Source organism: Antedon bifida, chromosome 3 (genome assembly GCF_963402885.1).
Source record: "Antedon bifida chromosome 3, ecAntBifi1.1, whole genome shotgun sequence".
Taxonomy (NCBI): domain Eukaryota; kingdom Metazoa; phylum Echinodermata; class Crinoidea; order Comatulida; family Antedonidae; genus Antedon; species Antedon bifida.
In genome coordinates, this window is record NC_136228.1 from 32,393,730 (window position 1) to 32,420,840 (window position 27,111).

At 33.5% G+C, this 27,111-nt stretch overlaps 2 protein-coding genes across 2 annotated transcripts; one reads left to right on the forward strand and one right to left on the reverse strand.

The window, feature by feature from the left end:
• Positions 1-4,051: 4,051 nt before the first annotated feature.
• On the reverse strand, positions 4,052-10,212 carry LOC144837654 (stAR-related lipid transfer protein 7, mitochondrial-like). Its single transcript, XM_078692857.1, has 7 exons — positions 9,658-10,212; positions 9,319-9,470; positions 8,055-8,212; positions 7,674-7,856; positions 7,234-7,318; positions 5,699-5,829; positions 4,052-4,977 (listed from the first exon to the last, which is right to left on the reverse strand). The coding sequence occupies exons 1-6, from the start codon at positions 10,062-10,064 to the stop codon at positions 5,702-5,704; spliced, it is 1,113 nt and encodes a 370-aa protein (XP_078548983.1). The 5' UTR covers positions 10,065-10,212; the 3' UTR covers positions 4,052-4,977; positions 5,699-5,701.
• A 290-nt stretch (positions 10,213-10,502) lies between these two features.
• On the forward strand, positions 10,503-27,066 carry LOC144837640 (cilia- and flagella-associated protein 43-like). Its single transcript, XM_078692837.1, has 34 exons — positions 10,503-10,640; positions 11,566-11,819; positions 12,028-12,124; positions 12,383-12,550; positions 12,973-13,337; positions 13,739-13,830; positions 14,434-14,565; positions 14,765-14,881; positions 15,141-15,221; positions 15,610-15,862; positions 15,963-16,115; positions 16,687-16,871; positions 17,198-17,478; positions 17,589-17,769; positions 18,074-18,169; positions 18,297-18,374; positions 18,665-18,790; positions 19,065-19,169; positions 19,406-19,522; positions 19,781-19,825; positions 20,062-20,229; positions 20,511-20,717; positions 20,823-20,993; positions 21,463-21,591; positions 21,847-21,966; positions 22,092-22,375; positions 22,662-22,887; positions 23,183-23,295; positions 23,671-23,830; positions 24,185-24,258; positions 24,700-24,790; positions 25,350-25,430; positions 26,110-26,263; positions 26,674-27,066. The coding sequence occupies exons 1-34, from the start codon at positions 10,612-10,614 to the stop codon at positions 26,841-26,843; spliced, it is 5,103 nt and encodes a 1,700-aa protein (XP_078548963.1). The 5' UTR covers positions 10,503-10,611; the 3' UTR covers positions 26,844-27,066.
• Positions 27,067-27,111: the final 45 nt, after the last annotated feature.

Here is a 27,111-nt window from a genome sequence, read left to right on the forward strand (position 1 = left end):
AATGGGTGCCAAGCTATGAGCAGACCCAGCTCAAATAAAACTGCATAAGAATGATTTAAACTTTAATAAATTTACAAAACCTTTCTTCTTAAGTTCCTGCAATAGTCTAGAAATCATGAAATCACTGCGCTTGTAGGTGTAAAAAGTAGAAAAACAATAGTACCCATATTTCAGCACCTGTATCATTTAGTATGCAAGACAAATTTACTACAAATTTGGAGGTAGGTTTATACTGCATGGTGGCCATAAATGTCTCTGGGGGAGGGGGAAGGCTTACAGTATACCTCTATTGGTATAGTAAATAATATCAATAATTCTATTTTCCATCAATACACAAAAGGAAACTGGATCCGATGAAATATTCATGTAGTCTCAAATAATCTGCCATGTATAATGCATGATAATCTACAGTGCAATGCTCTTTCTTTCCACCACATGTTAGACATAATAGAATTTTTAAAATTGAAGTGACAAATCAAATGTTTATTACAATCTATTCAAATTATGTTACTTAGCCAAACGCATACAAAAAATACAGAGATCGCAGCATTCAGTAACAGATGGCTTATTTCGGGTCATTTTCAGGTCACACATGACTTTAAAAAAACCATAGAATAAAATATAAATAATACACACAGTAGTAAAGACACTGATAACTGGTAACAATTATTAAAATAAGATGTCTTAAGAGATACATATAAGGGCTTTTAGTTAGTGTTATCCAAGGGTTCTTTGTCAGACTTTACGTCTCATGAGACACGAGCCATAAGCCTGTGTTGGCTTAGTAGAGGCTTGCGCTAATCTTGGAAATAGTCTCGTGGACTTTAGAAACGTCATTAAGCTCCTCCCTTTAGATACAGAACATTCAAACTACGGCTTAAGTTTATTGACCTCAAGAAACCTTAATACAATTGAGAAGATGTACAACAAAGACGATAGTTATCTTTTATTATAACCGAACACTATTGCTGAAATGTATAATACAAACAAAAAAATATTGAATTCAACAAAAATATGTTTCTATCTTTCAAATTCTTGCGATAAAATCCCATATTCAGAGAACAAACAAAGGTGAATGATGCAGTAAAGACAGAAAAATGTACAAAATGGAGGTGGGCAGGGCATCTAGGAAAAATACCAGATGGTTGATGGACACAATGGAGTGGCAACCATTATAAATGGGAAAAGAAAGAGGGGTAGACCTCATTCGAGATGGAGGGATGAGCTCGTCAGATAGACCGGTACCACAGCATGGCTAAGATTTGCAAAAGACAGGAACAACTGGTACCAGTTGGTAGAGGTCTTTGCTCAGAGACAATATTGGCTTGGAACAACCCATATTTAATTGAATTGGAAAAAGATTTTTATTTAAAATCAAAACACTGTAGTGTGATTCCAGGTCATCTGAAGAAGGACCAAGAAGAAAATTGAATAAAAGAAGGAAGAAGTTGAACTTCACATTTGAATAGAATGTATCTATGACTCAATCTACATTTTTTTCTACCAACGTTAATTGGTAAATGTTGAAAACAAGTGTATCACCTACATATGAACTTATCAGCCCATCCATTTCTTATCGGAAAAACAACTTAACTGGTGATAAGTCGCAATAACTTTTTTTTCCAAATGTCATAATCGTGCATCAATAATTACAAAAATGAAGAATTGTTACTTGTAAACAAGCTTTCAATCTAAAATGAACAATCAATTGAAGTAGTGTGAAAAGTTATTAGCTCAAGTACACGATATTTTTGTTTTTTTTGCTTAAGTAAGCAGAAATATGATTGGACAACTAACCAGCCAAATTGTAAACACAAAAATCAACATTTAAGAAAAAAAGATTTAATTTTGAACAAAAATCATGGAGATTTTAACCAAGATCCTTGGTTTAGGAGGCGAGAAAACTACTGTTTCCATGGGAAATCTACATAAACAGTAAAACACATTAGATATGAAATAGAAATATTACTTATTGAACAATTAGTTTACTGTGAAGAAGCGAGAAAGAAAGCATGTTAAAATACAATATGTCCGACTTTTGTGAAGAAGTTGTTTTGTGGTAGGATTAACTTTGGATCACTGTGACAGAACTAAAACACAAGTAGCAAAAGAAATAAAGAATTAGTACTGTATGATAATACTGCTCCAAGTGAAAGTATTTAATAGATTTAACTGAACAACATAGAGGGGGCTAAATTAAATCAAAGTTATCTTGCTAAAGCTTAGATCTCAAAAGTGATTATTTTTCTGTCACTTCTGGTTGGTCACTTCGCTTGCATTACAGCTAATTCCTTGTGTTATGTCCTAGTGGGAACCAAGCTTAAAATAGTGTAATTAGTGTTAATTAACACCAAGTTTAATGTAACAACAATATGGCTGTAACTATAGCTGTTGTTGGACAGCGACTTGTACATGTAACATTCCTGTAACATTTCTTATCAACTGCATTTGTATACAATTTTCTATAGTGATAATTCACAACCCACTGCACTTTCTATAATGTATTTCCAGTGCAGATAATTTATTTGTTTGTATTCTTTCAATGTCTTAAAACATCTATTTGACATATTAGAAAGTGTATTGCCTCCGGAGCCTTCAACAAACACTAGTTGAAAAATTGATCAGGTGTGTATGAGAGACCTTTACCTGGTGGCTTAATAGATGCAGTCATTATTAATGTACACATCTAATCTACAAGTTAATCAATCTGCATGTACTGTACCTTATAACATTCATACAAGGTATCACGTATTCTGTTGAGGAGATATTATTAATCATACCATAAGTAACCTTAATTATTATAGCGATCTGGTGCAAGTTTTTCCGGAAACCTGTTCAGGGTTCGTTCGAAGTACATATCCATTGGCAACCTTTTAAATAATAAAATAAATGATGTATCGCTTAAGAATTTACGTTTGATAGATCAAGCTTCCTCTGAATTTGTTCCGTTTCAGAACCTTTCATACCGTAAGATCAGATTTTTACCTATTCTCATCGGTCTATGTCGGTTCGCAACATGGTTTAAGGCTAAAACAAATTTGTTCCTTCTTGTGACATATAAATGATTAAAGGTTTTCAAAAAGAAGTTGTTACAGATTTTACGTTCATTCACTTTTTCTGCACTCGCGATAATTACAATGGAACAAGTTTTTACATGATGAATAATATATTTCAAAATTAGAAATGCGTTTTTTTTAGTTGAGCTTTTTCCTTCGTAATATTATGTCTGTCTCTGTTCAATCTATTAAAAAAATAATGTTATAAAAGTATAAAGTAAAGTCAAGGACTAAAGAATTAAGTATTGAAGATATAGGAAAGAGGGCATTAAGGACACCTGAGGAACAGGTGTACATGCAAAACGCACTACTTATCAATACTTTCATATCTTTATGTCAGATATCACATAATGAAAATAATTTATATACTTGCATTCCCTCCATAAGCACGCTACTGCCATCATATCATGCGATTTGTTTTAAAGCTTAAAACGCACTTGGTAATGATATTTTAAGATAATTTGAATCAGGTCATGTAACCAGACAGGTGTTATGTATGGTTTCTATGAAATAGTAATTTGTTTTTAGTAATGCAAGTTTTTTTTTTCAACAGATGCTGTCGATACAAAAGCGATAAAGTTACTCTTAGAGAAATAGAACTATGTTGACATATTTATTATCTCTCAAAGTGTAAATGAAAATAATGAGAAAAATGCTGACACAATTTTAATGCATTTATTTGAGCATACTTGTGAGATCTATATTTCATCTTTTATGAACAATGCCAAACAATTTTAATACAGTACATTTTTAATAATTATTACGTTTAGCGATTTTGTATTCCAGTAATCTTCTTAAATTCATGTTTTAAGTTATTACCTTTATGCCTTAAACACTCTTATTGTGTAGAATACTGTATGTATTTCCTATCACAATCAAATATCTTTAAAAATGCAACATTTATAAATTTAAATAAATGTTTAAAAAGAACATTTCCTCAGGACTTTGTTAACAAGTGGAAAGAGAAAACTAAATAAGAAAGTATTGATAGGTTAATGTAACATTTTCTTTCTACTTTCTAAATCATTTTGAACAAACTCACAGGAATTAGTATAAATGCAACAATTTCTCTTGCTATTATAAATATTTTATATCTTTTTTAACCATTTGAGAAAATTTATCAGTAGAGAAATCAAAACGGACAATTTAAACTATTCTGATCGCATGCAGTGAGTTACATTAAGCTCTTGCATACCAATATATCGATCCAACTTGTTTCGCACGTACTAGTAAATAGTTTGACGAAGCGCTTGTCACTACTAATCAAGTCTGGAGGATGCAAGACTGGCAGCTAACGGTATATTCTGTATCAAAATGGTAATCTATAATGTGATTCACACTTTGGAAGCGTTAAAAAAAGATTGCAACGATTTATATTTAAATTGATGGATTCAATTCTCTCTATCTTTGTTGTAACCAGGTTTAAATTGCAACAATATAATATTAATGTTTTTCCAGTACTTGCTTCCGACATGTTGATAACACACAAGGCTTGATGTTGTACTTACAACAAGTTTATAATATGTACACCAAGTTCAAAGTTCAGATCGGACAAATTGTCCTTTTCAATGTGATCGTTTAACAGGCCAAAGTTTACACAAAACATTAAACATAATGCATTTTTTCCAAATTTAATTTTTAAAAAGCGTTTCAATGTGAATTTATTTGTTACTTTTCTTATATTATAATGGATTTATTGTTTAAAAAAATATATAAAAAAAACGGCAGAATACATACTAATGTAAACTCACTGCAGTAATACAAGTCAAACTGCAGTAAAACAAGTCAAACTGCAGTAATGTGCGTGATGAATAAAAGATAATTGCAAATGCGGAATCTGCATCTACATCAACAATGAAGGTTTCAACCAAAGGAGAAAAGTATATTATATCTGTAACCACATCATACCGGAACATCGAAACTGAAACAGACAAACAAGTTTATGTCAGTAGGTTGTTGGATATATGACCGTCTATTTTTGTCTGTGATTTTGTCTACTATTAGTAGACCTAGAGTACAGTAGGAATTACGTTTTAATTTATTTTATAGTATTTGAGTTGCAAAAAATGATCCAAGAGCTGCAACTCTTGGCTGTGTACTTTTTAAAGCATGTAATTAATCTGAATCTGTTTTTGTTTTGCTTTTTTTTGCGTAACAACATTGTTCATAAACAGGTGAAGTTGCATGCAATGCTTATCCATGCTAATGTAATAAAATAATGTAATTATTGAGTTGCAACTACAGCAATAAGATGCTATAGCTGTATTTTTACTTGGATATACCATGTTGAAATAGTTTTAAAATCTAAAGAATTTGTTATGTTATTCACACATTTTGATTACGACTCGATCAAAACTAATTTTTCATTGATCAACTGGATTATCCTGAATTTATTGTGTGCTTTTATTTTTTCTTGTATGTATTCATTTTTCTGTCTTTGTACTACAGATAGATTTGGAATTTTAATAAAAAAAAGTGTACAGGGTATAGTCGAGTTGTAAAGAGTTGCAGAGTTATGATTGAGTTGAAATACAAATCAGAAGTAAACCTTTACTGTTTACTATCAACATTAATAAGTAACTATTTTGCATCACTAATCAAACACAACTTCATGTGTTTATTCATGAAATGCGTTTACTCACGGTTTATGTTGAGTACTGTCCAGAGTTATGATTTTGCTGCTCATTGTCACAACTTGATAAATGCACTATGTTTGATGTGGTATTGAGTTTTCGCGTGGCCTGATGAAGTTTTTCAACATAGTCTGGCACACCTGAAAAAAAAAATAAACAAATATTTATCAAACCAAGCAGCTTCCACAAAATATAAATCAAATTTTAAATCTGGCTTGTTTCATATTATTATTACTGTGCAAACCATATACTACAGTATAATGCATCGGTCATAAGCAATTTCTGCCCTAAAGGCTTTAAATGTGATGAAATTATTTTGTTAAATAATAATTATTTTAGGACCACAATGGAAATAAGTTGATCTTTGTGTTACTTTTCTTTGAAATTGTAGATACGAATTTTGAATAAAATGTTCACATTCAGTTTTTTTCTACAAACTTGGGTTTTAAAATGTGACATTTTATGTGAATTGATTTAGTAACAAAAAACGAGTTCAATGATTTCTTGTAGCTTTTGGAAAGCAACAGTCACAATTCTAAGAGTAATTAATCTATTTGAGAGACAATATTTAGCAAAAGTAGGTTTTATTGAAAAAGGCAGGTTACCTAGTCCGATATTGAAATAATGAGAAAAATTAATTTAATATCAATTGGGCCTTAATGTAAACAAAAGCAGCAGGTTTAATAAGCAAGGTATCAATGTCCAGTAAATATACAAGATCTAGAAACCTAAATCAAGTAATTTATTAACTATATATCAATTGAATTCTAAAATTAAAATGCATATACAGTAGAACCTCCATTTTACATACGGTACGGGACCGAAAGGCGTACGTAAAACAAGGGATTCGTAAAATCCAGGTTGACCTTAAATTGACCCCCAAATACGTAGATCGTAGCTAAAAAGGCTGCCGTGTTTGCCTACAGCATGCAGATGGTCACTAGCTTAGCTAGGCCTTTCCTAGACTAATCTAGGCCAGGCTAGCAAGATGAGAGGCCTAGAAAAGTACAGTATAATACAGGCTGTGCGATTTAGTTTAAATAAAGTGTTATAAATAAAATATCAATGTTCTTGTACAGTATTTTCTATCAATAAAAACAGTCGCTGCTGTAGGGGAATGCACATGGGTTCCTCACACAGCCATGGCTTTGTGCTTTGTTGTTGTAAAATTGCGCCCTCAATGTAAGAAAATGATGATGTCATCGGTAATTTTAAGCGTACGTAAAATCAAGGGAACGTAAAATCAGGGTACGTAAAACGAAGGTTCTACTGTAACAATGCTAAGAGGGCAGCATTGCATATATATTAAGCTCTGTCCACACGGATTGCCTTCTCAGTACTCTAAAGCTCTGTCTACACTATCAAACTAGTTGACAAAAAAGTGTGATGTGCCCAAATATGGTAGTGATATGCCCAAATATGGTAGTGATATGACATCATCATGTCCATATTTGGGGACATCACATTTTTTTTTGTCACATCAAGTTTGATAGTGTAAACAAGGCTTTAGACTACCAGAAGGTAGCTGAATACAAGATTCTGACCTGTGCTGGACATCCAGTTGATGCAACTAGGCGGGAAGTTTGTCCGTGGGTCATCATGATATGTCATTATGAAGTCGAATCCATTCTATGTTAAGAAAAAAACAACATGCTATTTATACTTAAAGATGTATTGTCCCCTAAAAAGACGAAAAAAAAAATAAATATTTTCACTTATAAAAAGACAAAATAAATGGTTATATTCAATAAAAAATCCATTTACTGGCAGCTACAGTAATTTGACTATTTTTTCTTTTTTTTTCCCCGATCCAATTTTTGGTCCTCATATGCGAGATCAATATGGTACAATGTTAACATTTTGGAAAAAGAGATTGTCTAAAGTGTGGTGACAAATAAAACGTCTATATTCATGTTACTTTTTTCTTCCACACCAAAAATTACAATATGTCTGACAGAATATAATGCCAAAAATGAACAAATACCTCTTCCATAGTAAGATGGGGCTTGATGATCATATGTGAATAGTAGGTAGAAACTCTAACAATGCTGCTGTTTTCTGGTACTCTATCCTCATTAGTACTCTTGTTGAAAATAACAACAACATTACGTTGTTGGTCAACAATATAACGTCGCCGATACACATAATCTCTGTTGTACATTGGATACTGTTCAGAAAGTGAAGAAAGAAGAAAAATTTGTCACAGTTAGGGTAAATGAATGAAAAGATGTTCAAAATTGTTTTACTTATTCTTTGTTATTGTTTATTTAACATTATTGTTTGTAAGGTAACAATGATCATATTATATTACAATAATTTTGACTAAAATATTTAATTTCATGAAGTAGAAAAAATAGAAACATACTGGATATCTTAGCACCCAGTGAACTATATCAGAGTTCTGAGCCTCTTTGTTGACAAGTTCAAGTTTCACAGCCAGTTTGTCCCACTTTCTTCGATAGTCAAGATCCCATTGGACGTGAAAAAAGTCTTTGGCAGAGATGTCGAAGAATCTACAAAATACTATAAAAAAAAAATATATATATTAAAGATGTATTGTCCCCCAAAAACATGAAAAATGAAGATTAATAAAATCAGACTTTGAATATGTTATTATGTAGTTTTAATAAAGAGAATTACTTCCGTAGAAAAAAAAACGGGAAAAAATAATGTTTTCACTTATAACATAACATGATAAATGGTTAAATTCAACCAAAAATCCATTGGCTGGCAGCCAATTTGACCATTTTTGGCTTTAAATTCCATCTTTTTCAGGTAAATAATTTTTTTTTTAATCCAATTTTTGGTCGAAGTCAATAACTATTATGTGACATTAAAATGGCATATTCAACAAAAATATTAAAAAAAATTATTTTTCAGGGGGACAATACATCTTTAAATGTATATTTATTATTAACTTAAATTATTACAGTGCATTCATTCTTCATCATCATCTTTTTATACTGTGCAGAACCTCATTTGAGTATAGCTAAGTCGATATGGGTTGGTCACATTTATGCAGCTGTGTTCAACACGTTTCATACTATATTACATTTTTTTCTTTTCTTTTTGAGCCATACACTTTTGTTGGGACACAGGCTGTGATATTTGTGATTGAAATTAATAATGTATTAGATCAGAATTGAACCAATGACATTGGGAATTAAAAAAACCATCTATATTGTGCCACTACTGTATACATACAATACACTACAAAATCAGTCGTAAAAAGATCAATAAACAAATTAATTATTTACAATTGTTGTATTTGAAAGCAAACTGTTAATCATGATAAGCAGACAAACACAAAGTTTGAAGTACATTACTTAAAGTCTTGTCTACACTATCAAACTTTATGTGACAAAAAATGTGATGCATGCATATATATGGACAATATGATGATGTCATATCACTACCATATTTATGCATTTCACTACTATATTTGGGCACCACACTGTTATTGTCAAACTAGTTTGATAGTGTAGACAGAGCTTTAGCCTTCAACACAACCTTCAACATGAACCTTGGGTTAATTATTCAAATCCTGTACAAGTGTATAGTAGCTAAGCATAATTGAATTCCCTTTAAATTGTGCTCAAAATGAATATCATGACAGTGTTACAACTTACTTTTGTATTCGTATAAATGTGAATTACCAAGTTGTTTACGCCATGCTTTTAGGTGATCTCTGTTGATGACTGTCTCCCATGATGTGAACACATCTGGCATAGATTCAATGGAATTAGCAAAAAAGGTGATCGCTTCCATATCATCCTTACACCTATGTGAAACAAAATAATTCATAGGGCTAAGTATGAGAGGTGGAATTAATTATTTAAATTATCCGTTCACACCATACTTCGTCATACAGCAAAAAAAATTGTTTTTCATTAAATGAAGATGTCTTCTGTTTTGTTGCTCTGAAAAAGAAAAATTAGTAAATTTAAATACTTCATATGAATACTCACTGTTTAATATCATTATCTGTTGCACCATCATCGTTCCAAGCAAAACAAGCACCTCCAAATAAAATATAAAATGGTTTTCGTCGATCTCGAAACCAATTTGTACGTTGAAAATTTGAGGCTAAATTTTGAATAGCACGTTCTGAATAAATGTTGTTATAAAGTTGTATAATTTGCTCAAAACGACGAATTCTGTGCATTGCATAAAAGTTTATTTGTTGAACTACAATACGAGTTAAAGCAAAAACATTTTCACTCCAAGATTTCTTCAGAAAAACTAATTTTAACAATTTTGTCCAGGATTGGAAATTCCTAGGCCCCGACCTTGACTGACTGTTCACCATCGACCTTTTACACGGCAAGAACGCCTTCATATTACATCGACCGGTGCTAAATGCGTACCGAAACATGGTGCCTAAATATTAAAGGCCTAGCCCAAGAAATAAATTTCCTAAAATAATAAACAGATATAGTTCTGATTATAATCAATCTTTAAAGAGACTTAGTAACCTAAAAATGTACATTTCTATTAACGTTTTTTGGAGTATTTAGCTCCTTTATTTTCACCTCTCCACCACCCAAACGCGACATGCGCGATTTAAAAATCATACTGGAACCGGACGTGACGAAATTTCACCTTGACACTTGCATAAGTAGTAGTTTTAAATTGTCATAATAAAAACAATAGCAGAATCTTATCATTAATCTAACCAAATAAAACTATGAATATTCACATTTTATAAATCTTATTAATATATATTTATACATAAAAATCTAATCCATAGTTGTTTCAGTTTATATAATAAATATATGTTTGCTTTGACCTTACAATAATTGCGCATGTGTAATTTTGTACCATGGTAACACGGACGCAGAAATTTATCAATTTATTCGTGTTTTATTTCATTAATATTATATCCACTGGTTTAAATGTAATGTTGACTGTTTTTAATAACCATGGATGAAATAGGATCTTTAAAGATTTCGTAAGTGCATCTACAGATACTAAATATAAATGTAATATGAATAGAACGTGTATTGAAAAGCTAGGCCCTGTGTCTGCACACAACATGATGATGGACACCTCAGGCTCAACCAGCCACAGCCGGTGGTGGTGCATTCTGTCTTGCTTTGGAGGCCTAGGCCTAGATAAACAAAAACATTGGGATTTTCTTTGAATGTGTGTTAGAACCAATATTAACTATTATTATTAGTATGAGTTGGTTGTGTTGTGTTTGTCATTATTGGTCAAACAAATCCATTCTTTCAGGTTTCGGCATTGTATTGACCACATTGACATTGTCAATAATAATAATTAATAATAATATAATATTGAATAATTTCATTCAACAAGCATTTAAAAAGTGGGGCCTAATTATTAATATGATTATTAAAATTAATATCAGTTTTCACCAAGTCTCTTTATTGGCTCAAAGAGAACTAGGCCCAGCTACTACTAGGCACAGCATCGAGGTGCATTATATTATGCACTTGTCAATTGTATGACCCACTATACGACCCCCGGGAGAGGTGCGTCATTTGTCCGATGTGTGTCATACCTTATGAATACCATGACGCACCCATGCGTCAATAATGTGACTTACCTTTAGGTGACCATGACGCACCCATTTTGACGCACTGTGACCATGTTTTTTATGGTATTTTAGGTGGTAAAGTGACGGACATTGACACACCATTGGTCATTGATTTGACGTACCATCTAGGGTTTTTGACGCACCCCTGCGTCAGTAATTATTTGTAAATGACGCACCCATGACGCACTTCTCCCGGGGGTCATATAGTGGGTCATACAATTGACAAGTGCATTATAGAGAAGCCAACATTTTTTTAGTTAAAAATCACGTATTGTATGGCGGTAATATTTAACTTAAACATTATTATTTTTTTCAGATGGGCACAAGGATATAATGGTTCAAATGCACTATTTATCAACCAAAACACAATTTGCTATCCTTGTGGTAATTTTGTTAAGTTTTTAGACATCAGAACAAAGAATGAAGCTATTCATTCTTCTCCAGGCGAGGGCATTGGTGCATTTACTGTCTGCGGAACTCAAAATTTAGTTGCATTTTCAGAAAACTGTCTTAGTCCAAGAATATTCGTTTTCAGTTATCCAAGTTTTACTCAGAAAGTTATTTGTGAAGGTATGTTTATTAAAATGGTAGTGATATGACATCATCATGTCCATATATGGGCACATCACATTTTTTTGATAGTGTAGACAGAGCTTAAGCAAGTGTGAGGTCATAGAATGTTTAATCCAACACCACTTCCTCAAAAATTGACTTGTTTTCACTCATGAAGCTAAAACATCTCACAGCAATAGATTTGTATTTGATTTTGTTTGTTTAGATGGAGCCCAGCTTGAGTATTCTTGCCTCACAATCTCCAGTTCTCATCCTTACCTAATCAGTTGTTCTGGAGTTCCTGACTTTTCAGTAATGTTATGGTGAGTGGACTAACTTTGCAAACGTTACAAACTGCTTGATGTGTAAATCAATAAATGTCATATTCATTATTCAACCAGTCAATCAATTCTTATTGTAGAAAATATGTTCCTCTTAAAATGGTGTCTTTTATTACTGTACAAGTACAAGCACTCTAGCTTTACAGTATGTTTTTTTTAATCATATAAATGAACTATTTTTCTCTTTTATCATTTCTAGTGTATATTAACTTCATTTATCTGTTTTTAAATATATATTAGGAGCATGGAGAGTGGTGATCTTCTTTGCCGGACAGATGTAGGTTTACTGGGATGTAACAGCCTGTCTTTCAACCCTACTGACTGGCATAAGGTGTGCTTCTTGGGAGATGAGCATGTCACAGTTTGTACAATCCAACAGGCTGATACTCAGTATCTTTTGGTACCCAGGTTGGTAATAATTATAATAATTAATAGTTCATTCTTATATAGCGCATGTAAGCAAGTTCTCAATGCGCTGCACATTATTACCCCTGTCATTTTTTTAATCAAACATTGGAAACATACTCCCATAAATGCAGCTAGTAATCAGCGCAAAGTTGTGTCTTGATCTCTAACCGGGTTCCCATTTATTCACCTGGGTGGATAGGCAAATGTACATAAAGTGTCTTTCCTAAGGATACAAGCAATGTGGCTTGAGTTGGATTCGAACCATGATCGCATGATCAGTAATCCAACGTCCAACACACTGAGCCACACACCCTGACATGGTTGTAAACTTTATATGTGTTAAGTTTATATGGCTTAGTCCAATTTTTCTAGCTTGGATAAATTTATAACATTTAAAAATTCATCAAAATATGTTTTTATAGCAAAATGAGCTTACCATTTGAAGATGGGAAACGCCCATCAACCGGAGGAGACTTGATTGACAGGCCAGGTAGCAAGATAGCAAACCACGACTTAATTCTACCGCCTTCAGCCATCGCTGGCATCATCGGAGACTTAACTGACACCTTTGACGGTGACTTCGATGAGAACAAGCACCATGTGATACCAAGCTCTCATTGCTGGACACCGAGCGGGGATCTGTATGTTGGTTGTCGTGGAGGGCAGCTGTTACTTGTAAATACAGAAACTTTCAATGTTGAGACAATGGACAGTGATGGGATAAAGAGACAGAACACGATGACTAAAACGGAATCATCGATTCTGAAAATGCCTACAGTCATAGATGGTGAGTTCAGATATTCTGTCTACACTATCAAACTAGTTTTACAAATAAGTTTGATCTGCCAAAATATAGTAGTGATGCTCCAATATGGTAGTGATATGACATCATCGTGTCTATATATGGGCACATCACATTTTTTGTCACATACACATTTGATAGTGTAGACAGAGCTTAAGAAATGTACTTTTTTTAATGTTTGCGTTAATATATGATAATTTGGTACTGCACTATTGTGCATAATACTTGAAACAAACGGAGCATGATTCAATTTAAATGATCCTTTTAACTTGTACAGTATACATATCTGGAAGTCATACGCCATCATGACAATGTATTGCATGGTTGCAGTGGGTCTATTGCATTCTTCCCAGCTATGAAGTAATATTAATTGATTACACTTTCAGAATCATTACAGGAAGATAATGCACAGAGGCTTGGTGAAGGGGCTTTCAGCTGCATGACTTTACACAGAGATGGTCTGTTTGTTGGCGGAGAGGTAAAGATATTTAAAGTACTACAGTTAACTCTCCCAATACCGGAAACCTTTAGAATAACCTAAAATATCTGGTTTTCCTGGAAAGTCTTGTATTCGGAATGTGATTTTAATGATAAAAATGAATTTGGGACCTTTTGGACCTCAAGAAAAGTCTGGTTTTGGGAGAGTTTCCATTTTCAGAGAGTCTGGTATTGGGAGAGTTGACTGTATATGTAAATAATTGCTTCTATGTGTATTAGTTAAGTACATGGCACTAGGAGCATAGGATCAGCATGATATAGAAGACTTCATCAGGAAATAAACATCGTCTGGTATTACACTTGAATGCCATGACTTGAGTGTGTGGCCGAGCGGTTAAGACAGTGGAACCGTAATTACATTCGAGGCTTACTCGCTCTGTGGTTCTGGTGGTAGAACAAGTCTTCTCAGATAACGAGTAGGGGTTACCCAGGTGTACTAGTTCGCTAGCCACTGTCACAACAAAATCATAGTACTATACAATGAGCCCTCTTCGAGAATATTCTTTGACTGAAGAGGCTACCCAGTAAAAAGAATAAATAATAAAAATAATAATAATTAATTTTCGATTGTGTGTTTGAACAGGATGGAATGTTACGTTGTCTGGATATTAGTGGTAGCGTGGTACAAGTGTCTGATAGCTGCCCTATTGACAGTCCAATAACATCTCTCAGCTGGTCTCCAACATATAGCAAGCTGGCTATTGGAAGCTCAAAGGTAAAATTTATTAATTTATTTCAGATATTATGCATATTATTTATGAAATTGTGTTGTTGTTGTGTTGTGTATTAAAATTATAGGTTTTAAAACGAAAGGTGAGAACCAGTTACCTAAATAATCTAATCTTCAAAACAACATATTGGTTTTTATATTGTTCTACTGTTGTTATAATCAAATTAATTTTGTTTTAATGTAGGGTTCTATCAACTTGTACGATACCAGTAGCCCAGGCACTTCAGAGCTCATTTTGGATACACATCATGGAAACTTTGTTGGCCTGGATATGTTAAATCCAGGAGTACAACACTGTGTGGTTAGTATAAAGCTCTTTCTACACTATCAAACTAGTTTGACAAAACAAGTGTGATGTGCCCAAATATGGTAGTGATATGGCCAAATATGGTTGTGATATGATGTCATCATGTCCATATATGGGCACATCACATTTTTTTGGCAAACTTGTTGGTGTAGACAGAACATAATGCAGATGTTTTTATGGTACTGTAGTAAATACTGTACTGTAAATTAATATTAATAACTGGCAATGACATATATATATCATATATTTTTAGACTGTACGTGAAGATGGTGAACTACAAATTTGGGATATTGAAGAGAATCAACTTGTAGGATCCTTACCATTGGCTGTGCAGGTTAGATTTTATTAGTTTAAGTTATTATCTGAGTGTTGACTTTTAGTTGATTTGTAGGTTGAATAAGTGTGTGTCATCTGGGAATTGTGTTGGTGACCTTTTGGAAGATGAGTTAAGGCCACAGACAAGTGGTAACATTAAGTGGGAGAGTGTGTGGCTTGTTTCACGTAGAATCTGTATCTATCCTGTTTTGTGTAAATGGTCATAATAAATAACATAGATTCTATATTTTTGTGTTCTGCTTATCATTTACTGCTACCGCTCGTCTGTGTAACAGTTGCTAGATTGTGATGAATACATCGCTGAATCTGCCATTTGCCATTTAAACATTGTTATTTTTATGTTTTGTTAAAATTTATTTGAATAAAGATGTGAATTGTATTTGTAGTGTTGCAGTCTGGCTTGTAGCCCAGCTTCTCACTCTGTAGCAGTCGGCACCCACTCTGGCCATATCTATATGGTTGAAGTGACCAACATGGAAAACCCTCGCATTGTTGAGCGTATGCGAGTCCACCAGCACGCTGTAATGCAGATCACCTATGATGCAGAAGGACGGTATCTTTTTAGTGGTTCTGACGACGGACATGTGTTTGTTATCGATGCAAGACCATCGATGATGTTTAAAGTTCTTGCACAAACAGGTACATCTCTTAATATCTTTTTTTATTTAGTATTAGTAATACCATTGTATTGAGTTTAATTTAATTTTGTCAAATTATTTCATCTAAAATTCTGTTATAGCTATTGAAGGCCATGTTGAGAGTATTTCAACCCACATGGCAGAGAAGCATGCTGATGTAAGAGTTGTGATAACATACACATCAAATGATGCTGATATTAACATAGGAGCTACAAAGATTACATTGTTTGATGTGCCGGCTGATCTGAATGATAGTAAGCAATTTTGAATTTGATGTTATTTAACGGTTAATCTAATTGTTATTTTCATTTCCGTGTCTTATATATATGTTTTGTTTGCTTTTGAATGTTTTGTTTTGGTGTCCCTGACACAAGCTTTTGCTTTTTTGGTGACGCCACCATTATGGAAATAAATGTTGATTTTGATTGATTTGATTTGATTAATGTATTTTATAACCAAAATTAATAGTGTACATGCAAAAAACATGTATATTACTGTACACAGCTGTTCAGTGTGTTGGCCACTGGTACTGCAGAAATGTAACCGTAATGATTACAATATCATAATGATTTTATTGTAATATTATGTGTGTCAACAATGGTTTTTTAGGTAGTCTCTTGATAATTTTAAAATAGTTTATCCATCCTGTAATTGGCGAGTTTGTGCTCGCTGTTGGATGTGTATGAAATGGAAAAAAAAAAGATATGGTCAAAAATAAAATACAATATAACATTTGACCATACACATAATGCATATTTTAATATTTATTTTTCAGTGTAATTGATTCCTATTTAACTTCTAATTCCATTATTTTTATTGTTTTAGATGTGAGTAAATACTGTGGAAGTCTTAAAATGGACCTTCTTGAAGACAGTATTGGAAAGCTGAACTTCAACCTGAATGAATCAAGCCACGGAGGCGCTGTTACAGGTGATCGAAAGCTCTTTACACTACCACATTACTCCAAGCAGCTCCATGAAATTCGTATCCCTGAGGAAGCACCAAAGAAGGTATGCTTACCAAAATGATTATAAATTAAGTCTTACAATGACCATACTAAAGGGCTTTTCACACCTGTTCCGGCATTGTGCCTGTTCGCCGCAAATCAAATCGAACGTCAATGTTTCGTTTTCATGCTGCTATATGCATATTGATTGGCACATAGCTGCGTGAAGCGGTGTGAAAACGAAACATTGATGTTCGATTCGCCGGTCCGGAACTGTGCTGGAACAGGTTTGAAAGGCCCTTTACACATCTTTAACTTCAAAATCCTTTAAATTTTAAAGAAATCTTCTAGTAGTGTATTCAAATATGTACTGATATGTTTATGTTTCAGGCCAACAACAAAGCTTCATACCTGCAACCACAGCAAGCATGCTCAAACCATGAACTAGCTGGAGGTGTTGTCATCGTGTCACCTCACCACCAATGGGTAGCAAGTGGTGCAAGCGATGGTCGAGTATTTGTCCGAGAGTTAGGCCTACTAGACCGTGCTGTCTCAGTGCACGCTCACAACTTCCATAGTGGAGGTGTAAGCCGTATGTGCTTCACTAGAGATGGGATGTACCTGCTTACCTGTGGAGTTGGAGATGGTGTCCTCACCTGTTACACCTGGAAGTACGTTTACAGCATTGCTTAATTTAAAATCTTGTTAGTCTACTAAAAATCTGGCATATAAAACAATAATTAGCTAAAATAAATTGATATTTGTCTTCTTTTTTTTTTAGCTTTAGTGCTACAGGTAAAGGCAAGGTGACTACAGCCATTGAGTCGGCACGTTCCCATAAAGCCACACTTCATTCTATATGCAAAAAAGAAGATGAGATAATGACAGAGATGCCTGATTGGTCACCTTTGAAGTCCAACGCTGTATCTAGAGAGGCGTCAACTGATGCCATGCGCAGCAAGGTATTTTAAAGCTTTAGTTTCTATGAACTGGGTACACTACTGTGACAGTATTTACATTGGAATTTGTAAGCAGATAGTCATTTCCCTACGTACATGTAAAGCATTGCAATTCCATCACAAACAAACCAAATTTGTACTTGCTGTATTTTCCATTGAAATCGCGTATTCTCTGACACTTATCTAATCAAACAACATTGTTTTTTTTTTTTATTAAGTTTATTAATGTATTCGTACTGTAAACAGATATAAAATAGTATAGCTATTAGTATTTAATAACATTTTATTTATTTAAATTTGTTCACAGCCGAAGTCAGTAGCAATGGAAAATGACCAAATATATGTGACACCTACTCCTACACCCAAGGGAGATCCCACCTGGATGGAAGTCAAAGTCATGGAGGTACACTAATATTTCTACAATTCTCTTCCATAAACATTCTTCTTTTGATTAAGTACACCATTGTTAAATTTTCTTTTATGATAATTATATTGTTTACAGAAAAGATTTGTTATTTTTATTTCAACAGGCAATTCGTGAAGAAGATAAAGAATTTGCTGAGCAGAAGAAGACTCTACGAACAGAAATCAGAGATCTTAGGAGACAGGTTGGTATACTAATACTGTGATTGGTTGAATATTGTTGATTATTATTCTAATTTACAATAGCAACATGCCAGTTTACGGAAGGATGATATCCCTGTGTTTCTGTTATTTTACAATATATTGTCTTACTTTATTATGGTTGAAACCACATTTGATAATGGTAACAACCACAACATATGGTTGATACTATAGTTGTAATGGGAAAAACTTATTTTAGCTGGATAAACCAAACATAGTCTATGCTCTCTCCCAGGGCTAATATGTTCTTCTTATTTTTTTTTATTAAATTTAGATTCAAAGCATGATGAAAGAGAATGATTCTTTGCCTGAAATAGAACGATTGGAAAGACATGAGTTTAACCTTGACATTGAGGATCAAGCCAGGCTACAGAGCAAAGGAGATGAACAAGTACAAAAGGTACAAGACTATTGCAAATCATACACTTGCTGATTTCTGAATTTAATCCTACTATAATTGAAACAACTTTTTAGTAACAAATAAAATAATACCAAAAATAGTGTGAACACTGGTTACAATTCTTTCAAGGTTAGATTAAGCCAAATGGCAAATTTCTTCCAACCACTGCCTATAACAGTTACAGTCTAGTGTGAACAAGTCTCAAGGAAGAAACATTATTATGATTTAGAAAATTGTGTGAGTTTTCATTTTTTACTGTGGGATTTGTTTTCAGGTGCGAGAAGATATCGAGTTTGAAAACCTTGCAAAGAGCTATCTTAAAGAAATGGTAAAAAATGAATGCTGGGATAGTATGAATGTCAAAGGTCGTTGCACCAAGGTATGCTTGATCTCAGTTTAAGTAGTTTAAAATTATTTTAAATTGTGAAACATTTCTCTTTCAATCAGACACCCAGAAAATGAGACACTAATTTTCCTTGAAGACCTAATATCTTTTCTATTAAAAATGCATTGAAATCTAGACATAAAAAAAAACTGTTACTGTTTAAAAGTCTTTAAAACTCTTATGAATAGATAAACATGGTGACATTTGATGACATGTTTTATTATGTATAGGCTTTCCACTCGACTCTTGAGGTGAGCAACTATCCACTGCGAAAGCGAACAACTGAGGAGAAAGAAGAACTTGCATGCATTACTAAGCTGAGGCAAATTGAAATTGCAGAGATAATGGTTAGTTACGGAATTTGTGATTTCTTTAAACTAATGCAATCAGTTTTGTTCATGGAGTATCCATTACTCCATGGTTTTGTTGAAACATTATATGGTATTGGAAGGATTAAAGAGGACGACATTTGTATAATATTTGAGAAAACCTTACTTACTAGTGGGCCATCACTTAAGGCCCAAAGTTGAGAATCCATATTAACATTGTAAAAATATATAATTACATATTTTGCTTTTTTTTTTTTTATTGTAACTCTGTTACAGGCAAGGAAGGAGATAATGGAATCACAATTCAAGCAAACAACTAAGGTAAACATGCATTTATGTATTTGCTTAATCAAAACAAGTTGTTTTCAGTATGTATGTTTTGTAATGTTTTTGAGCATAAATACAAAATATGCTAGGTTCCAATAATTGTTTTTATAATTGGAATATTTCTGTTTTCAATGGAAATCCAAGGTCCTCCCTCCTTGTAAATGACTCTAATTTACATCCCAATGGGATGTACATCTGGATACAATTTTATGTTTTTTATTATCAATTAGACTGACAATGAGGAAGCGGATGATGAGTCGGTTGAAGGTGATGGTGCGGAACAACCTTCCACTACCGGTAGCCTTGGTGCGCAGTATGGAGGGGCTAGCGACTACTTTTACAGCCAGTTTGAACTACACACCAGACAGCAGAAACGAAACCAGATTATACTGTTAAAGGTTGGATTCTTTAATTTTTTTAGAATTGAAAATTATCATTTATTCAGTAAACAGTTATTGATCCACATGACTCTAATGTTAAGCTATGTCTACAAGTTTGATAAAAAAAAGTGAGATGTGTCCAAATATGGTAATGATATGCCCAAATTTGGTAGTGATATGACATCGTCATGTTCATATATGGGCACATCACATTTTTTTGTCACATAAAGTTTGATAGTGTAGACCAGGCTTTATACCAATACTTAATGAAATAATGTTATTTATTCTGTCTTTGATAGGATGCTATTTATAGAATCAAAGTGTCTTTCAATTCTGAGTTTGACGAAGTTTACCGACAAAAAGAACAAGAAATTGCGCGCATTGGTGAACGTAATTCTCGCATATCAAAAATTCTGAAAGATTTGAACTCAAGTGAAGAATTATGGGAGCCAGAGATGGATGAGGATGAAAAGCCTGAGAAGCTACTTACAGTAGAAGACAAAGAGGTAAAATTATTTTTTTTAAACCAATAGACAACCTATAACATGTTTATTGGTATGTAATAAATGTACTATAAATGTATTATTTTATTTGCCATCTTTTTTTCATAGGTCAAAGTTGAAAAGTTCATCACTCCTGAACAACAAGCCAAGCTAGATGATGAGAGACAGATTGAAGAACAGCGCCGCCTCCTGGAAAAAGGTGATAATGACCTAGTACGAGGTCGTGAAATGATGATGGGAGGTGTGCTGGAAGTGAAGAAAGAGGACGAGTTAAAGAAGGTATATTTTGAAATATTTATTATTGAACAGTCTCTGTACATAGGAGTGTATATATACAACAATTGTCATTTGGAATGTTTATGTTGACATCATCTAATAATCATGTTCCATGTCTTCTGAAGGCGAAGTGTGTAAGACGTTTGACTACTGATCGTGAGATCATGGGTTCGAATCTAACACTCGTAGCATTGCTTGTGTCCTTACATTTGCCTCTCTCCACCCAGGTGTACAAATGGGTACCTGGTAAGGTCAAGACACAACTTTGTATTGATTACTAGCTGCATTATGGGAGTATACGTTTGATCCAATAATGACCGGTGTAATAATATGTACAGCACTTAGAGGTTTTACAAATCATGCTTTATATTATTAATCTGATAGTTCTGCCATAAGAGTTACAGTAGTCTGGTGCTGTTCCTTCAGTCAGACACATCAGTGATCAGAACTTTCTTCTTCTCTTTCTGTCTAGGATGTTCCTCAACCAACATTCATTGTCAACAAACCACAAGATGAGTGGTCAGAAGAAGAACAAAAGATGGCAAAGGAATATGAAAGGAAAGTGAAGGAATTGAACGAGGAACGAGAAAAGTATCGAAAGGTTAGTACCAACAGTGTGGCACAGTGTGTTGGATTACTGATCGTGAGATTGTGGTTCAATTCTCGCCGCATTGCTTGTATCCTTAGGCAAGACACTTTACTTACATTTGCCGCTCTCCACCCAGGTGTATAAAATGGGTACCCAGTTAAAATAATGAGTTTGTTACATGTTTTGGGCCCTTTTTTGCATCAAACTTACCAAGATTAGGGCTCATAATGTTGAATAGTAATCATTAAGGTTTTGTTTTTACTACAGACTCTTGAAGCAGAACTAAAGAAACTGCAGACTATTATTAGTGACACCACTTCCAACTTTGATGACAAAATGGTCGAAATATTCCTCAAGAAAATTAAAGTTGAGATGGTAATTTTTCAGGTAAAAAATGATTCTGCTTTGTAGCATACAAAAGAAGAGTTAAGTTTTATGTAAAAAATTGTGCTCTTTTTGTTTAATAGAGTTAAAAAAATATATAATGATGATACTTATTGTCTTTAAATTAGGAGGAGCTAAAGATCTTGCGCTTGAACCTCTCTCTCTTGATTGAGGAGGAACTAAGCACCAGAGAAGAAGAACTTCTTCGTCAGCTTGAGGATAGGAAGATGAGGAAGGTGTTGACTGTACAAGCAGTTGCCCAAACCAAACAAAGAGTACAGGATTATCGGGATACTTATGATATCCGTGTTGCTGAAGATAAAGTTATGGATAAGAACTTCCATAAGGAATTCCATGATGTCAATAGTTTGCTTGTGGAACAGCTCTATAAGTTATATCGCAAGAAACCAAGGTTTGTATATGGTCAACACATGAAAGCTCTGTCTACACTATCAAACTTTATGTGACAAAAAAATGTGATGTGTCCATATATGGACTAGATGTCATATCACTACCATATTTAAGCATATCACTACCATATTTGGGCACACCAAACTTTTTTTAACAAACTAGTTTGATAGTATTGATATATAGAGCTTTAAAATTCATGTTCCTATACTACTGTAAATGTAATTGCTTGATTTGATTTTTTTTAAGCTGCTTATTTCTTTACTTTTATTGAATATTGATTATTACAGGGGTCAAAGGCGTCTTCACCACACAGACTCTAAGATGAACCAACAACCTACAAGCAACCCTTACGGAGAAAGACCTTTATCTGCACGTCAAGCAGGTACTCTAGAAATCAGTCTCAAACAACTGGATGAATTTGATGACCCATCACACATGCCAGAGGATGTGGAATTGTCTGTATGGAAACGTGTGTGTGCCGCACGAAGGTTAAAGGTTAAAAGTGAACATGAGGTATGTTTTTATAATGTTACTTCATTGAGTACTACTAAAGCTCTGTCTACACTATCAAAATAGTTTCACAAGTGTGATGTGCCCAAATATGGTAGTGATATGCCCAAATGTGGTAGTGATATTACATCATCATGTCCATATACATTTTTTTTGTCACATAAAGTTTGATCGTGTAGACAAAGCTTTAAAGTTTGAAATACTCAACTAAATATGAAAAAATACCAGTCCTCCTCCAACAAAAATATTTAAAATGTTCACAAATAAGTAACATTCTGTATTTTTCATTTTTCTTCAGGTTAAAGCACAAGCTTTGACTCTAGCAGATATGAATGCTTTTCTACAGCTACGACAAGATGAAGATGAAAAACTAAAAAGAGAGATGGATGACACAATGGATGAGTTGAATCAGTAAGTCAAAACAAAGATTATTGTATCAAACAGTGTCTCCTAAAGCTCTGTCTACACTATCAAACTTTGTGTGACAAAAAAATGTGATGTGCCCAAATATGGACATGATGATGTCATCATACTTTTTTGTCAAACTAGTTTGATAGTGTAGACAGAGCTCTACCATCATTTTTATTATCGTTATCTCGTGACTGGGATCATAATCATAGTCATCATCAGAACACCTTTACCTTTTTAAGGTTACGATCATGAATATTGTATAATCTTATCATTTGCACAGTTATATTCAAATCCCTTTCATGAATACAATAATAATCGTTTATAATCACCATTATAATAACATAAATAATCATTATGTGCACATTTTATTTTCAGATTGCGTGAATCTCGTATGCGATTTAACTGTAATCTTGAAGTGCAATTCATGCTGAAGCAAGGCCAGGTTGAAATTGATAGCGGTCAGTTTATTCCAAGCTATCGTGACAGCATTCTTATTCATCGAAGTGTTGTAGAAGACCTGAATGGTACCATAAGGGTAAGTCAATTCTTAAAGGGTATATATACATTGCCGAAATAATCTTCATCTGATTTGACATCGTATTGCAGAAGTCTTGCCGGTGCTCTTTCAAAATCATCATCCTCATTCTTTTTGAGGCATAATCAATTGTAAAAATCATCGCAAATGATCATAATATTGTTTTTCCAAGCAAGTCTCACTAGTTTTTCAGGATTTAACTTCATTTAGAAACCAATTAACACATATTTTCCATTTTGCTTTTTAGTTTAATACATTTGTATTATATGTGATATATATTACATATTCTCATTTTGTAGTATTTTCATTATCAATTATTAATGTATCAATTATGAATGTATTAATTCTTCTTAGCAATTGGGAGAGCAAAAGATGTCAGCAATGACAGAGAGTAAAGACTTCAGGAAAGGAATTCACATACTTGAATGGTAAGTATAGAGCAACATTAACAGAACATTTGATGCAAACATCATAGCTCTTTGTATGCCGAAAACCTACAAGAAGTAATACTGAACCAATTACAAATTCACGGCCCAGATTCACTGAGAAGGCAAACTGTTATTATATTAAAACTATTGATATCACTAATCATAAGTTGGAGAGACACGCCCTTTGGCAATAGTTGTCTTTGACAGCTCTCTCCTCAGTGCTCCCTCTTTATGTTTCACTGAAAGGAATAAATAAAAATAAATATCATCTTCGTCAAATGGCACTGAGTTGTGATACGTGGTCTTCACAATGGTATGCCATCTAATTCCTAATCCAAATGAGTTTATGCATTAAGTATTCAGACACATTCATCCTCAACATCCATGCCATCACAATCTTCAAATCTAAATCAACATCTTAACATTCTTCATATTTTAAAGGGAGCACAAGAAAATGGTGATGGAGATAGAAGATTTACTGAACAGAGCTAAAGACATTCAGATGTTGAAGGTTTCTAGACAAATACAAGATGTAAGATGAATCAATTTTAAATTTAGAAAATGTACTTTTTGTTTTCTCGTAGACAAGAATGATTTCATGTAAATGATTTCTGAATTTGATTGGTTGTGAATTTTTTTAATGAAAATATGAATACACATGCGCATACCAATGCATTCAATTTGCGCAATAAAATGTGGAAAACTGGCTTTATATAAAAAGAAAATCATTCTCAAGTGTTGTTCAAACTTTATGTGACAAAAAAAATGTGATGTGCCCATATATGGAAATGATGATGTCATATCACTACCATATTTAAGCATATCACTACCATATTTGGGCACATCACACTTTTTTTGTCAAAATAGTTTGATAGTGTAGAGAGAGCTTTACTGGTTATATAGTTGCTTCAGTAGCATACATATTTAAAAGGCTTAGGTCTACATTTTTTACCTGCTCAGGCCTACCTACATTTGCCATAAAGCAGAAGATTACTCCTTTTCTCTACTCTTTTAATGTGATGTAACTTTGGAATGACAAACCTTTGTTTCTTTATTTCCAGTGTTAATAAATGCGTTTGTTTTGATTTTAGTACCTCCACAATGACGACCATGAAGCAAGGAAACAACAGGAGATAAGTGCATTAGAACAAACACTGGATAACCAAAGAGGGGTAACTATTGTCATCATCATTTCTATTTATTTTTTTATTTATTTATACTGTGTGACCTCTTCAGTCAAAGACTGGTCTCCCAGAGAGCCCAGTTATGATCAGTGGCTATGAGTGACAGTGACTGTGTATGTACTAGTACACCGTGGTAACCCCCTACTCGTCTCGAAAGATCTACTAGGTTCTTTAAAGTGCACATGAGCCAGATTTTTACACTGGACCTACGGTTTATAGTCCTTATCCGAGAAGACTTGTTCTACCACCAGAACCATGGAGCGAGTGAGCATCGAACCCTTGCTGATGTTATGTATTTACGGTTCCACTGTGTGAATTGCTCGTCCACTCACTTTATTTATGAACTATTAAAAGATTGACTGCTCTATTTAGAATAGGCTTTTATTTAGCAAATGGAAATATTCTCCCGATTCAACAAATACAAAACATTCATTAGTGGTTTTATAGCACGATTACTTACTGTTTTAAAGTTATTCAAATCCCTTGCTTGTTTTTGAATCAATGTCTAAGGCTAGATAGGATGCTATGCCTTTAAAAAAAACCCAACTGTACGGATTTGGATGTGGAGTAGAATAACTATTGATTTGTTTTATGAAACTGAAACAGTCACGTTACGTTGTACAAAATTTCTCAATGTGTTTGTAACTTCTAATCTGGGTTTTCTTAGCATCATGAAAAAAATGTTAAAGAAAAGAAAGCTATACTGTCCACACTACGGAAAGGCATTCGTAAGAAAGAACAAGAAAATACAAAAGTGGAAGGTGAACTGCAAGAAATGGTAGTATGCGTGTCTGAACGGAAACATATCAATGAGGTTAACGGTAAGAAAGCTTTTACTATTTTAAACAGTAACAATGCACAAAATACAGTAGTTTAGACTTTTCAATATGAATGTTGAATGTGCAATATAGGATTTTCATTTTATTCTTTATTTAAAGCTTTGTCTACACTATCAAACTTTATGTGACAAAAAATGTGATGTGCCCATATATGGACATGACGATGTCATATATCACTACCATATTTGGCCATGTCACACCTTTCTTGTCAAACTATCACACTTTTTTTGTCAAAATAGTTTGATAGTGTAGACAGAGCTTAAGGATAAGACATGGATATAGTCTTCAATTGCCATTTCTGTACTTTTAAAAACAAAAGGCTTTCATGGTGAAAGGTATATATGAAGTTCTTTTTTAAGCTTTACATAAATGGAAGTTATTTTTCAATATAGCTTCAGCCAGAGATGAAACAGCAGCTGAGAAAAGAATGAAAGACATTGTACAGAGAAGAAAACTTGTTGATCTGGCCAAAGCCCAAGCACAAGAAGTAGCTGTACTGAGAGCAGAGGTAGAAAGGCTTCGAATGAGAACATTCCCTGCCTTAGTACAAGTGGAACGTTAGGCCTAGCTTTGGTGTTTGTATTGACAACCTAAGATACAGGTTGTGCCTTCATTTTGTAATATTCAATAAAATATATACAGTGTATTTAATTCCATTAAATCCGTCCAACCTATAAATTACAAAGAATTGTTAATAGATAATATTTAGGTCTAATTATACTCTATTATATATATATTAATATATTTCTTAACTCTAAATTCTGCTTTGTGATTGGATGAATGTTTCTTTCTTATTTTACCTTATATCTTAAATGATAGATTTATTTTAT

Excerpts from the sequence above, each read along its gene's own strand:
- LOC144837654 (XM_078692857.1), bottom strand. The coding sequence starts at position 10,064 with ATGTTTCGGTACGCATTTAGCACCGGTCGATGTAATATGAAGGCGTTC. Across the intron at positions 7,319-7,673 it reads CCCATCTTACTATGGAAGAG|AATGGATTCGACTTCATAAT; the intron begins GTATTTGTTCAT and ends TTCTTAACATAG. Across the intron at positions 5,830-7,233 it reads CAACTGGATGTCCAGCACAG|GTGTGCCAGACTATGTTGAA; the intron begins GTCAGAATCTTG and ends TTTTTTTTTCAG.
- LOC144837640 (XM_078692837.1), top strand. The coding sequence starts at position 10,612 with ATGGATGAAATAGGATCTTTAAAGATTTC. Across the intron at positions 10,641-11,565 it reads ATAGGATCTTTAAAGATTTC|ATGGGCACAAGGATATAATG; the intron begins GTAAGTGCATCT and ends TATTTTTTTCAG. Across the intron at positions 15,222-15,609 it reads CCTTACCATTGGCTGTGCAG|TGTTGCAGTCTGGCTTGTAG; the intron begins GTTAGATTTTAT and ends TTGTATTTGTAG.